Here is a 12,413-nt window from a genome sequence, read left to right as displayed (position 1 = left end):
CCTGTAGCTCTGTGCAGTGTTCCTGTAGCTCTGTGCAGTGTTCCTGTAGCTTTGTGCAGTGTTGCTTCTCCTCTCTGTAGTGTTGCTTCTCTTCCGTGCAGTGTTCCCTCTCGTGGGTGGGGGAAAGACAGTGGCCTTACACCATTTCAGGGAGTTCAGTTGGGCTGATTGAGCCTCCCTTCCTGTTTCAGTGAATCGCCTTTGGTTTCAGAAAGACTAACTTAAGCACGTTTCACAAACTCAGTGGAGCAAAAGTTCATGGCATTTTTGCCATTTACCCCTATGAATTAGTTCCATTATGGAGACATGTGGATTTATGGGTAAGAGGTCAGTCTTAGCGTTGTATCACAGGAGAATGAAATGGAAAATGTTGCTCTTTGAATGGAATTACGCTAGTGTCTGGTGTCCTGAAGCGTCTCTGGTTTGTGTGGAATGTTGTCTGTATGGAAGTGACTGAGCTTTTGAGCTGAATTTTCCCACATGCATTATTCATGATAACATGATTTCACCCAGTGAACCTGTCAGTACAACCTGGCAGCAGTGGCATACCAAAGCTGCCACAGACAAAGACTTAAAGATATGGAGTAAAATAATCTTTTAGATTAAATCAAATTAAAGGTCTCTTTGGTGAGGGTTCCTTCCAGCTGTAGCAGAGGTGAGGAACGAGTTGTGCATTTCTCAGACTGTGTTTGAATTAGACTGAAAGGGGAAGCTGAAAAAGGAACATTTCTGCTCATTTCTGAGCAGGAGGAGGTAAGGAAGCGCTAAAAGGAAGAGCTAAAAGACTTTAGAAACACAATGCAGCGTGGCAGCCTGTGGTCAGGGATTATGGACCTGAGTTTAACCAGAACCTTACTGGTTCAGATCCTTGTGGGACACAGTTGCACATCCATTTTTGTTAATTATCTTAGCAGCATCATCCATTTATATACCTAAATGATTGGGTGTTAAAACTGTAATCTTTGGGTTACAAGGACTGCTCCTTGCCACTACACCACACTGCTGCTCCTTACCGCTACACCACACTGCTGCTCCTTACTGCTACACCACACTGCTGCTCCTTACCACTACACCACACTGCTGCTCCTTACTGCTACAAAACACTGCTCCTACCTTTGAGTGAAGCACTTAACCCAGACTTTCACAGTGGATGTCCTGCTGTCTGAATGATAACATTTAAGGTGTGAGCTGTCAGGGATGAGGGTGACTGCTCAGCAGAGAAAACTGTAGTATAGTAGTGCTAGTAGGCCTTTGCCCACACTCGCGGCTGTACCACTTTGCTCTGCATCTCGTAGCTGAGTGGGTGAGTGAGTGTTTGACACATGGAAGTGCCCAGCTCTTGCCGAGGAATTCTCTGGACGGCGTGCCGGTCGGCTGGTTGGCAGCCGATGGTCAGTGTTCTTAATGGCTGGTCTGTTCCCGTGGTGGAGGCGCTCATTGTGTCATTAAGGGCTGTGCAGTTATTGTGAATGGAGGTTGTAGTGGCTGAGGAACCGAAGTGGGGGAGGAGGCCCACGGCAGAAAAACCCTGCTCCATGCTAGCAGAGCAGTGTGCTAGCGATGCTGTATGCTAACGAAGCAGCATGCTAGTGGAGCTGTATGTTAGCTGAGCACTATACTAGTGGAGCTGGTGGCAGCACAAGTGTGGTAGTATGTCTCACATGTCATTTTGGTTTTTGGTTTTGTCAGGACAGGGGTCAGCTGCATACGGGCTCATTGTTATTTCCCGCTCTCTCTACTGTCCATCTTTAGTATACAGCTGTGGTTCACAGTGGTGGTTTACCCCTTGGCTACAGCTGCAACCTTTCAGCATCGACAGCAGCTGCGATATGTACAACAGCTTCCCGCACCATCAGACCTGCATCTCTGATGTGCAATCAAAGGTGCATCTTCATTAGTGCAGGTCTTTTATTAACGAGCCGAGGATAGCTGCAGGAACATGTCTCAGTGGGTGGTCTTTCTTGTGGCTCTGTGTGTGTCTGCATGTGTGTCTGTGCATGTGTTAAACTATAGTTAACGAAAAATCTCTCAGCTGCGTGCAAAGCGGTAAGGCAAGCATGCAGGCTCTCGGCTGGACGCTCTCCGCAGATGAGCCCCGCAGAGCGGGTCGGGCGGCACAGCACCGGCCCCCGATGGTGTGAGTGACAGCGGTCCTTTTGTTCTCGCAGTGCGCGATAACAGGGGGTGTGCAGAGGAGCTCAGATAAAGGTCACAGCACCTCAGCCCCCAGTTTTACTGGGGTGAAACGAAGGGCAGCTATCATACTGGGGGGCGGGCCTGGGGGGGCAGGTTGTCCTAGAAAGGGAACATTTTCTCTCGCATGGAAAGTGCTGAGTTGCTGGTATGCTGCTGTATTGCCTTCAGACATCTCGGTGGCAGCAGTGCGGCAAAGCCAGGGAGCCAGCCGGGCAACCAGAGTCAGACACTACTGCTGCACCCCTGAGCAAAGCACCCCTGAGCAAAGGCTTCAGTAACCTCTGTAACCTCTGTAACTAAGATATGCAGCACCTGCAGATAGGAGAAACTGCCAATCATAAGTCTTAAAATGATAACAGTAGTAATTATAGTGATGATTGGGCAGTAACGGGAATAGCCGCAACAATGATGATAGTAACTGAGGGTACGACGGTTTGGTGCTAACGCTGTTGGAGAGGAATATGTGGTTTAAGAGAATCATATTCAGCTCTCTGAATTCAAAAGCCTAGACCCTAGCACTGTGTTACAGAAGAAGCCATTTCTGCCTTTTAAGTTGTACAGCCTGATTGTGCAGTGTGTAAGGGCCTGGCTATACACTATGTAAAGGCCTAGCTGTACAGTGTGTAAAGTTGTACACTGTGTAAAGGCCTGGTTGTACAGCAGAGGTTATTCAAACAAGGTTCCCAACAGTCTGATAAAAATCCCTGAAGAATATGTTATTCCTGAAAGCCTTGGAAACAGGTCACACAGCCCACTGTCCATAAAAAAGAAAAACCCAAATCTAAAAAAAATAGCTCCTTACTTTATTCTAGTGCAGTGAAATTTGCTCATCTTTCTGGCTGACTCACTAGTTCCATGTCATTCAAGTCTAGTCATTGATGTCTATCAAGTCTAGCAATGTCATTGTGATGTTATTGTCAACATTGGTTTGCATGTGAAGATCACGCACAGAAGCTGATGATGACTGGCATTTCCTGCCAAAATTATTTGCCAGTGTGAATCTGCAAAGATGCTAAATATTTTGAAAGTTTAGCATCTAAAACAATAATTTCTCCCCTGCAAGTCAGTCTTCAAAGTCATGCAATTTCATGGGTTTTGGGCTATTATAGGAATAACATTAACCTTTAAAAGCTGGACATTCATTCTTAAAAGGTCTATGAAAGGCCAAGGAAAGTATTCTGATTTTGGGTGGGGATGCTGTTGGGTTTAAAGGACAGCACTGTCTGTTCTTAAGAACTATAAGTACTTTGTTCCAGCTGAAAGGCCTGGGAGTTTGTAAACCAGGTCAGTTTGCTCCTATCTGGATCACATTATGCAACTTTAACAGTGATAATATTCTTGCATAACCTGTACACATACATAACTTATGACATTAATATGGAGATGAAAAACAGATAGCAGCTCCATTTACGTAGGTATATGAAACTGCAATCCCTGATGGAGTAAAGCCCATTCTAATATGAGCCGAAGCATTTGCGCTTGTTGAAATCGTATTTTAAAAAGCTTACACAACCCATGTTACACCGGCAGTGCTTTTAATGGATTGCTATCTTGTGTGTTTCCCCTTTGTCTCAGATTTACCCCGCTTCATATCCACGATCAGTATTACCCCAGCAGTCCCACCCACTTCCTACTGTACCCCAACAACCCCTGCACCTGCTACTGCTGTACCCCAACAGTCACCCCGTCTGCTGCTTCTGTGCCCCAATAATTCCCCCACTTCCTACTACTGCACCCCAACAATTCCCCCACGTGTCACTGTACCCCAACAACCCCTTAACCGAACCCCCACCAGAGGCAGGCAGTGGGTCCAGTGAGAATAAGCAGGTACAGGGTAGAGGCCCCAGCCCATCTGCCTCAGAGCTGGAGTCTGAGAGCCTGAGAGTCAGAGAGCCCGAGAGCTGTAGAGTCTGAGAGTCTGAGAGCTGCAGTCTGAGTCAGAGAGCTGCAGAGCCTGAGAGCCTGAGAGTCTGAGAGCTGTAGAGTCAGAGAGTCTGAGAGCTGTAGAGTCAGAGCTGTAGAGTCACAGAGTCTGAGAGCTGTAGAGTCAGAGAGTCTGAGAGCTGTAGAGTCAGAGCTATAGAGTCAGAGAGTCTGAGAGCTGCAGTCTGAGTCAGAGAGCTGCAGAGCCTGAGAGCCTGAGAGTCTGAGAGCTGTAGAGTCACAGAGTCTGAGAGCTGTAGAGTCAGAGCTATAGAGTCAGAGAGTCTGAGAGCTGTAGTCAGAGAGTCTGAGAGCTGTAGAGTCAGAGAGTCTGAGAGCTGTAGAGTCAGAGCTGTAGAGTCAGAGAGTCTGAGAGCTGTAGTCAGAGAGTCTGAGAGCTGTAGAGTCAGAGAGTCTGAGAGCTGTAGAGTCAGAGCTGAAGAGTCAGAGAGTCTGAGAGCTGTAGAGTCTGAGAGCTGTAGAGTCAGAGCTGTAGAGCCGCTGTACAGAGGAGATGGGGAAAGTGGGTCAGCAGCGAGTAAGGAAGTGCAGAGAGACAGGCAGATGGAGAGGGAGCAGAGGACATCATATGCAGTTTGGGATGGCAGAATGTAGGGCACGCATATTTTAGGAGGCAGAGCGCTGAGGAGGGCCGCTGTGTGCAGCGACACACTGATCCTTACAGGGAAAATGCATCTGAATTCACATCCCCTCGCCCTCCGCCTGAAGCATCCACTCCGGTTCACAGCCCTGCAATTCGAGGAGGAACCGCAGCTCAGCCACGGGTCAGGGGAGTGACCGCGTCACCCTGCGGTGTGCCCAGGTCAGTGGCCTGGAGCGTGTCCCCTGGACGGGATTTATCAACACCTCCTCTCTGAGGCACGAAACAGGAAGGCAGGCAGAAACAGGGGCTTGAGGAACCGGGACCAGTGCAGCCGCCAGCCCTGTCAGGACTCTGCCCTCTGGCCCAAGGCCAGCCTCGGATTTAAGGAGGGGGTTTGGCCTGCAGTCCCGGTACAACCTGCGCAGCTGTGCGGATATTACAGGCCTCTGAGCAGGAGCTGGGACAGGGTGGGGGGCCCCCACACTCCACACCTCTGTGGGGATCCACACCCGGCACGTCACGCACCCCCACTTCAGTTTAAACGGTCACAGCTGCAGCTTTGGTTTGGGAGGAGAGGTTTGCAGCAGTGCCTGCACCTCCCAGCTCACACTGCAGGTGTAATGAAGAGAGGGAGAGAATGAGTTTCACCTGATTTCTCTCCTCTCTAACCGGGGGGGGCGGGGGGGGGGCAGCTGCAGGCCCTGTGCCTCAGCAGGGGTCAGAGGTCATCTAGCAGAGCCGTCCTCCTGCTTTGCTGCTGCAGGTCAGGGGTGGTGGGGGGGGGGGGGGAGGCCAGGAAGAGCGCTGTCCTGACACATTCCCACACCAGGCGTGGATTTTGATTAGCGGCACAGCTCGAAAAATGACTGCGCCCTACAGCTACTAGTGAATCGGAATGTGTCACTCTGTCACCCCATCCCCCCACCACCACGTTCCGATCCCAGAGGCACTGCTGAAGTCCCACACCCTGCCAGTCTGTCTTTTTCTCTGTCTCACACACACACACACACACACACACACACACCGCAGCCTGGCTGGCTCCAGGCTGAAGGTTATCCTCATTATCAGGTCATCCCCTGCCATGTCTCAATGCGCTCAGTGCTGCTGGTGTCTGTGCCCCCCCCCCCCCCCCCCCCCCCCCCCCCCCCAAGTGTCACCTGCCTGAGTCTGAGTGTCACCTGCTGGAGCTGCTCTGTCCCTCATGCCCCTGACTGGCAGTTTTATTACCTGGCGCGGTTCCTGATGATGCTGGCTCACCCCCCCCCCCCCCCCCCCGCTGTGAGGGAAAGCTGGCAGGCAGGGCTGCTTCTGGAAAGTGAAGTTTCTGTAAGTTTCCTGGAATCGGGGATGCTGGCGGCTGTTTTCTCTCACCCTCAGAGATGGTGGCGTTCAGCAAGGTGTGGTGTGTGTGACACCGTGACTTATGGGAAGCGTTTGTGGCATGCCTGTGGCCAGTGTCCTTGGCCCTCGGTGGCGTGGCATGTGTGTCCCAGGGCTGCAGGTTCGAGAAATAAATGAGCCGTGGAGCTGTGGTGCTGGTGCAGGCGTTTGGACAGCCGGGCAGCCTGCAAAGAGAGTCCGGCCCACTGTACCACTGCGTGTGCGTGTGCGTGTGTATGTGCGCGCGCGTGAGTATGTGTGTGTGTCTGCATGTGTGTGTGTGTGTGTGTGTGTGTGTTGGGGGGTAAAGTAGGTAGGGGGTGGAGTGTGGTTGGGGTATTAAGGCTGGTGGTTGGTGATGTCCTGCCTGGTGTGAGATACTGTTCAGCCGGTTGGTAAAGGAGGGAGCAAATGTAGTGAGGTGGGTCCAGCCGAGATCCGAGCAAACGTGCCGCCTGGGCACCAGTCAGGGCGGGGGGCGCTGGGGGGCTGTGAACCACGGCCTTAAGGCCAGGGCTGTCTTGAGATGAACTATCAAAACAAACGCCAACATTCTTCCTCTAGCACACTGGTACGTGCTCTCTGACACGGTACCGCACACCAGCTGAACAATTTCAGGTTCTTGTTTGTTTGTATTTTTTTTTTATTTTTCCTGCCCATTCTCCATCAGATTTTTATCTCCCAGACAGTTTCCATGCTCAGCCGCACAGACGCAGCATTTGGTCATTGCCGAGATCGTGTCAGTACTTTTCCCACACTCAGCGTGTCTGGAAGTGACCCGTTTACAGTGCAGTGACTGTGCGGATGAACGGGGTGGGGTGGGGGGGGGGGGGGGGGGGGGGGCAGCCAAGTTTGCGCCGAGTAAGCAAATGGAGGCCACTCTCGTACACACAATGTAAACAGACTGCCAAACACACTGCAGCAGGGAACAGTGAAGTCAGGTCACAGTGGCTCCTCCCACTCCCAGCCCCCTGCTGTCCCATTGGCTGGCTTGCAGGGGCCTCTGTCCCCGCCCACTCACAGGTGCTGGGTTGGAGAGAGAGTGCTGCTTCTGGTTTTTTGTCATATCTGGTGATAACTGGAGCTAAATCCTTTTACTTTAGACACGATACACAGGAATTATGATATTTGTTTTGTTCAACATGTATTCCAAGGCCAGGTTATGAAAGCAGGCTGTCAGCTGGGAAACCTGCTGTTCTGCAACTGCTGTTATCCATGACTTTTAAAGCGATCATTTTTTTCATGAGTGTTTTTTTCCTAAGCACTCAGAGAAACTGAACATTCTGTTTATACAATGGCTAATGGTGGATTGAATGTTTTAGGCATTAGTTTGATAAATTCTTTGATTATTCATGACTAACAGTGCTGCACAGGAGTGACTTTGCTTGTTACATAAGTATTACGTCACCTCCTCAAGACTGAAAACCACAGAAAGTAACCGATACGGCTCTCTTATCAAGAGAGCGATAGCTTCGCGCTGTCAGTACTGTGGACGAGAGCCAACCCACCGTAGAGCGGCACTGAGGGCAGAAATATTCATGGGTGCAGAGGCTCAAAGTCAAACTCAGATCAAGACTGAGGGATTATAATATATCCTGTCTCCTGTATGTCAAGGATGCACTGTGAGAGACAGTGTCAGTGTCAGAGAGGTGAAAGTGGTTTCAGAATCCTGTGGCAGATCTTCTAGTCATCTTCTAGTCCATCTTGTAGCAGATATTCTGGGAAAAATGTTTAATGATCACACATGTTTAGATTAAAATCCGTAAGTGTCTGTGTATCTGTTCATTCCGCACTGTTGTTGTACAGGTCTGGGATGTACCCCACCACCTGTAAATTAGCAGAGGGTGTACCTGCTACCTCCTATATGTAGTCTAGTTTTCATTTTACTGCGCCAAGATGGAAAAAATGGGAAAAAAAATCATAAAGAGGTTATGGTGAATTATGCTCATTTGCATGAAATCTTGATTAAAAAGAAAGATGAATATATTACATGCTTAAAGGGGACCCAGGGCTGTGCTTTAAAGAAAATGACCAGCAGTTTACCTTAGTTATCATTTTACATGGAAATGGAGTCGGAGCTTCACATTAAATTGAAGCTTTCTTCTTCAAAGAGCATTCTGCCACCTCAGGGGAAGTTGGATGTACCAAAAACACATCCAGACAAATTTACAAATGCTTGCTATGTCCAACTTAAAACTTTCCTAGGGTTTTATTCATGAAGAAATTAACAAATAGTAACAGTATTAGGACTATGACTGCCATTAATGCAGTTACTAATCATTTTAATCTGTCAAATTCACCTGCAGTTTGTGTAAATTGTAAATCACCTGGTGCATAGTATGGTTTACACCAATGAAATGTCATAATTATTGAATATGTTCAGCTGGATCTGAACAGAGAGCATTCTCTATCTCCACGCTCAGAGTAGCCTTAGTGACTGGTTAATCATGCCCCTCCCCCCGCCTCTTTTTGCAGACTACCTGGCCAATCATGGGCGCCTGAGCGAGCCCGAGGCGCGGCGCAAGTTCTGGCAGATCCTGTCGGCCGTGGAGTACTGCCACAACCGCCACATCGTCCACCGCGACCTGAAAGCAGAGAATCTCCTGCTGGACGGACACATGAACATCAAGATCGCAGGTAAGCAGACACCTGCTCCTCAAAGGGGCGTGGCACTCGGGGTCAGTGTGGGTCTGGTCTGCTCTGGCCTGGTTTGGCCCGGGTGCCTCTTCAGGACTGGTACTCTCCTTTACCATCACAAATCAGCCTTGGTAGGGCTTTTTCCAGGCTTGAGGCAAAATTCGTTATTCTTACGCCAGCGGAACGTACTGATGTGTTCTCAGATTCTCATTGTTTCTGTACAGAGCTGCCGATCACTCATTTATGCCTTCAGTTCCAGTTCGTCCCCTCATACCTCCATCAGCTGGACATCAGCTCTCTCTGTATTTCATCCATTGTTTTAATGCACTGGTGTGCGCAGTGCCATTCACATGGTAGCTACTGCTCTCTGATCCGTGCAGCTGTGTAAAATGTCTGTGTCCACCCAGAGTGCCCCCCCCCCCATGTCTCTGTGCAGTTCTGTCTGCACGATCGAGGCCTGAACCTGGCATGAGCGCTCAAGCTCAGTTGGTGCTCAAGCTTCACCCCCCGGGGCGGGTGGGGGGGGGGGGTGCATTTGTCTCCCTACCCCCTGGGGGGTGCAACACCCCCGGTCCCCACCCCAATCTTCGATCCCGCCGGCTCTCAGAAGCTCAAAGAAAGGTCATCCACATAACGGGCAGTCAGGGGTCAGGGTGGCATTTCAGATTCACTACAAAGACCTGCACTCTACCTGCAGCCTCACAGGTAACATAGGGAGTCTACCTGCAGCCTCACAGGTAACATAGGGAGTCTACCTGCAGCCTCACAGGTGACATAGGGACTCTACCTGCAGCCTCACAGGTGACAGGGTGTGTCTCAGTATTAGCATTGACCTGTATAGTCATCATGTTGCCAGGCTCATACGGTCTTTGTTTGCTTGTAGACGTTTTAATTTTGGAGGGTATCGTCATATAACTAAAATACTTTTATACTTTAAAAACTCCTAAATGCAGGCGCAAGTCTTTCCTAATGTTGGAGGATTCACAGACAGACAGTGCACAGCTCATGAACTGTGAGAGCGTTACCAGCAGGGCAGATACACTCCTGCTTGGGGTCATACACTGACTGCCCCTCCCACACTGAGAGAGCAGTCTGCTGTGGTGCATTCTTGCACACGTTCACACTCTCACTCACACGCATGCATGCACGCACACACACACACACACATTAAAAAGCACTGAAAAAGAAGGCTCACTGTAAAATACTCTGCAGGTGTTGCTAATGACCTGCCTCACAGGTAGCTCACTGGTGCCAGACTGAAGCCAGTTAAATGTTCTCCCATTGCCAGGAGTGAATGGCCCAACCCACCACACAGAGAGTAAAGCTGGCTTTAGTATCATGTCAGTCTTTACCTGTAATTTCAGGAGATTTAAACTGGCGGTTGCTCCAGCCTTTCAGGCAAATAGAAAACACCGCTGAGGCATGAGACCAGAGAAACCTCAGGTGCCTTTGCGGTGTCATTAACCCGTTTCCACACATCAGATGCAAAATATTTACACATTTTTTCATGCGGTGAAACCCGGGTCTCAGTGCTCATTTCCTCCTTGGTGCACTCTCTCTTCCCCAAAGTCTCTGGGACAGCTGGAGCCGGTCACACACGAGACGCCCTGGGCACAGTGATGGATGAGTGTGCTGGAACCGGTCGCTAATTTCAGCCAATCACAGCGAAAGCTGCAGAGCTGTGGCTGATATGCCTGTCATAACGCCCTTTGTAGGGCTTGAGTGATGTCAGCTTTACAAAAGACAATACGATAAATGTTAATAATGTTTTAAAATAAAACATTATTAACTAAAACATAAATAAAATGTTGTAATTAGCCTGGCTGTGTTGTACAGCGTTAGCGCTGTGTAACCTGCAGTGAACAGCGTGATTGTGCACATTCCTGCCTGGTGCGGGCGTTAAACTGTGAGTGTTTCAGTGAAGCGAAGGAGAGGCGGTATGCACCCCCTGCACCCCCCCACACAGCCCCCCCCGGTCCCACCTCTGGGCAGCGGCTTTGCATTGACGTCAGGCAGCTGCTCAGTATTCACCCCATGGAGTGGGTCAGAGGAGCCTGATAAGCCCCCGCTGTGTCTGTCTCTCACCTTGGCAGTACTGAAGTGCCAATACCCACTCTTCACCTCAGCCTCTCCCCTCTCTCTCTCTCTCGCTTGCTCTCCCTCTCTCTCCCTCTCTCTCTCTCTCTCTCTCTCGCTTGCTCTCCCTCTCTCTCCCTCTCTCTTTCTCTCTCTCTCGCTCGCTTGCTCTCCCTCTCTCTCCCTCTCTCTTTCTCTCTCTCTCTCGCTCGCTTGCTCTCTGTCTCCCCTCGTCTCTCTCTCTCTCTCTCGCTTGCTCTCCCTCTCTCTCCCTCTCTCTTTCTCTCTCTCTCTCTCTCGCTTGCTCTCCCTCTCTCTCCCTCTCTCTTTCTCTCTCTCTCTCGCTCGCTTGCTCTCTGTCTCCCCTCGTCTCTCTCTCTCTCTCTCTCTCTCTCTCTGTCTCTCTCTGTCTCTCTGACACACAGACACATACACGGACACACACACATAGACACTCCAAAGCTCAGACATAGTCAGACTTGCGCGCACACACACACACACACACACACACACAGACACAGATGCTCACAGTTTCTCTCGTACTGTACCCCAGCTAGGGGCCCCCTGACGGGTCTTTACCCTTACTCCAGATTCCAAATGTTGGCATTTCATACGCTTTTGAGTCATTTCTCTTCAAGCATGACCTTTATTTTAAGAATGCCAGGCCTTGGCCAGTCTTTTCACTGTTATTTAGGTAAACCTGAAACCTTTTAAGTTTGAAACTTTACAAAACTTTACAAAGACATGAAAGTTATCAATGTTAAAGGAGAAAGCACGTATTTCAGTAACAGTGAGACACATGGTGTGTATTTCAGTAACACACAGGGTGTGTGTTTTAAGCAGTAAGAATCATACAGAGTGTGGAGGAGTGTTTGGTTGTGTCACCCTTTTACAGAATTGTGTTGCTGGAGTGGGTCAGGGTGCAGTGAGCCCCAATGGGAAGGCCATTTCTGTGGTCTGTGGAGTTTGGGCCAGTTCTTCCGCACCCCTCCACTCCTGCCATAGCCCCACAAACTACCCCCCCCCCCCCCCCCCGGGGTGGGACAGCACACCAGCCAATGGCGTGGCACGTGGCAGCACCCCCATGCTCATCCACTTAAAGGCCACAGACCCCCCCTCCCCCACTGTGGTGGCAGGTGCCTTTCATCCTCACCTGTGACCCCAGATGAGCCCAGACCCCAGTGGGGTGCTCTGGACTTTCAGCATGAAAGAGGAGTGCAGAGGGTGGGGCCTTTCCAAGCCGGATGGAGGGGGTGGGGGGGTGGAGATTAAGCGGTTACCCTGGGGGGGGGGGGGCTATGGCAGGAGTGGAGGGGAGCCTCATGGTCTTATGTAAGGCAGTGGGTCTTTCATTCTTGATGTTGCCACATCCCAACAAAAAAAGTAGTAGTAGTAGTGAAGTAGAGTTTTCAAGAAGATGGTTGGGTTTGATATGACTGTAAAATCAGAATTAAAGCCTGAAGGACATCAGGTCTGAGAGGCAGAAGAGCATAGTGAGTTTAGTGGGAGAGAGTTTAGCAGAGAGGGAGTTTAGTAGGGATAGATTAGTCACAGAGTTCAGTAGAGAGTTTAGTGAGAGAGTTTAGTACAGAGATAG

The 12,413-nt window shown here is 50.1% G+C and overlaps 1 protein-coding gene across 1 annotated transcript in view; it reads left to right on the top strand.

Annotated features, from left to right (window-relative positions):
• Positions 1-12,413, top strand: part of sik2b (salt-inducible kinase 2b) — a 42,654-nt gene that overhangs the window by 13,025 nt on the left and 17,216 nt on the right. The window contains exon 4 of the mRNA XM_036536626.1: positions 8,579-8,740. Coding sequence (XP_036392519.1) covers positions 8,579-8,740 — 162 coding nt within the window. The remainder of the gene's footprint in view (positions 1-8,578; positions 8,741-12,413) is intronic.

The sequence above is a fragment of the Megalops cyprinoides genome, chromosome 9 (genome assembly GCF_013368585.1).
Source record: "Megalops cyprinoides isolate fMegCyp1 chromosome 9, fMegCyp1.pri, whole genome shotgun sequence".
In the NCBI taxonomy this organism is placed as follows: domain Eukaryota; kingdom Metazoa; phylum Chordata; class Actinopteri; order Elopiformes; family Megalopidae; genus Megalops; species Megalops cyprinoides.
Note: the sequence above shows the minus strand (reverse complement) of the source record. Positions and strands in the feature narration are given on the sequence as shown.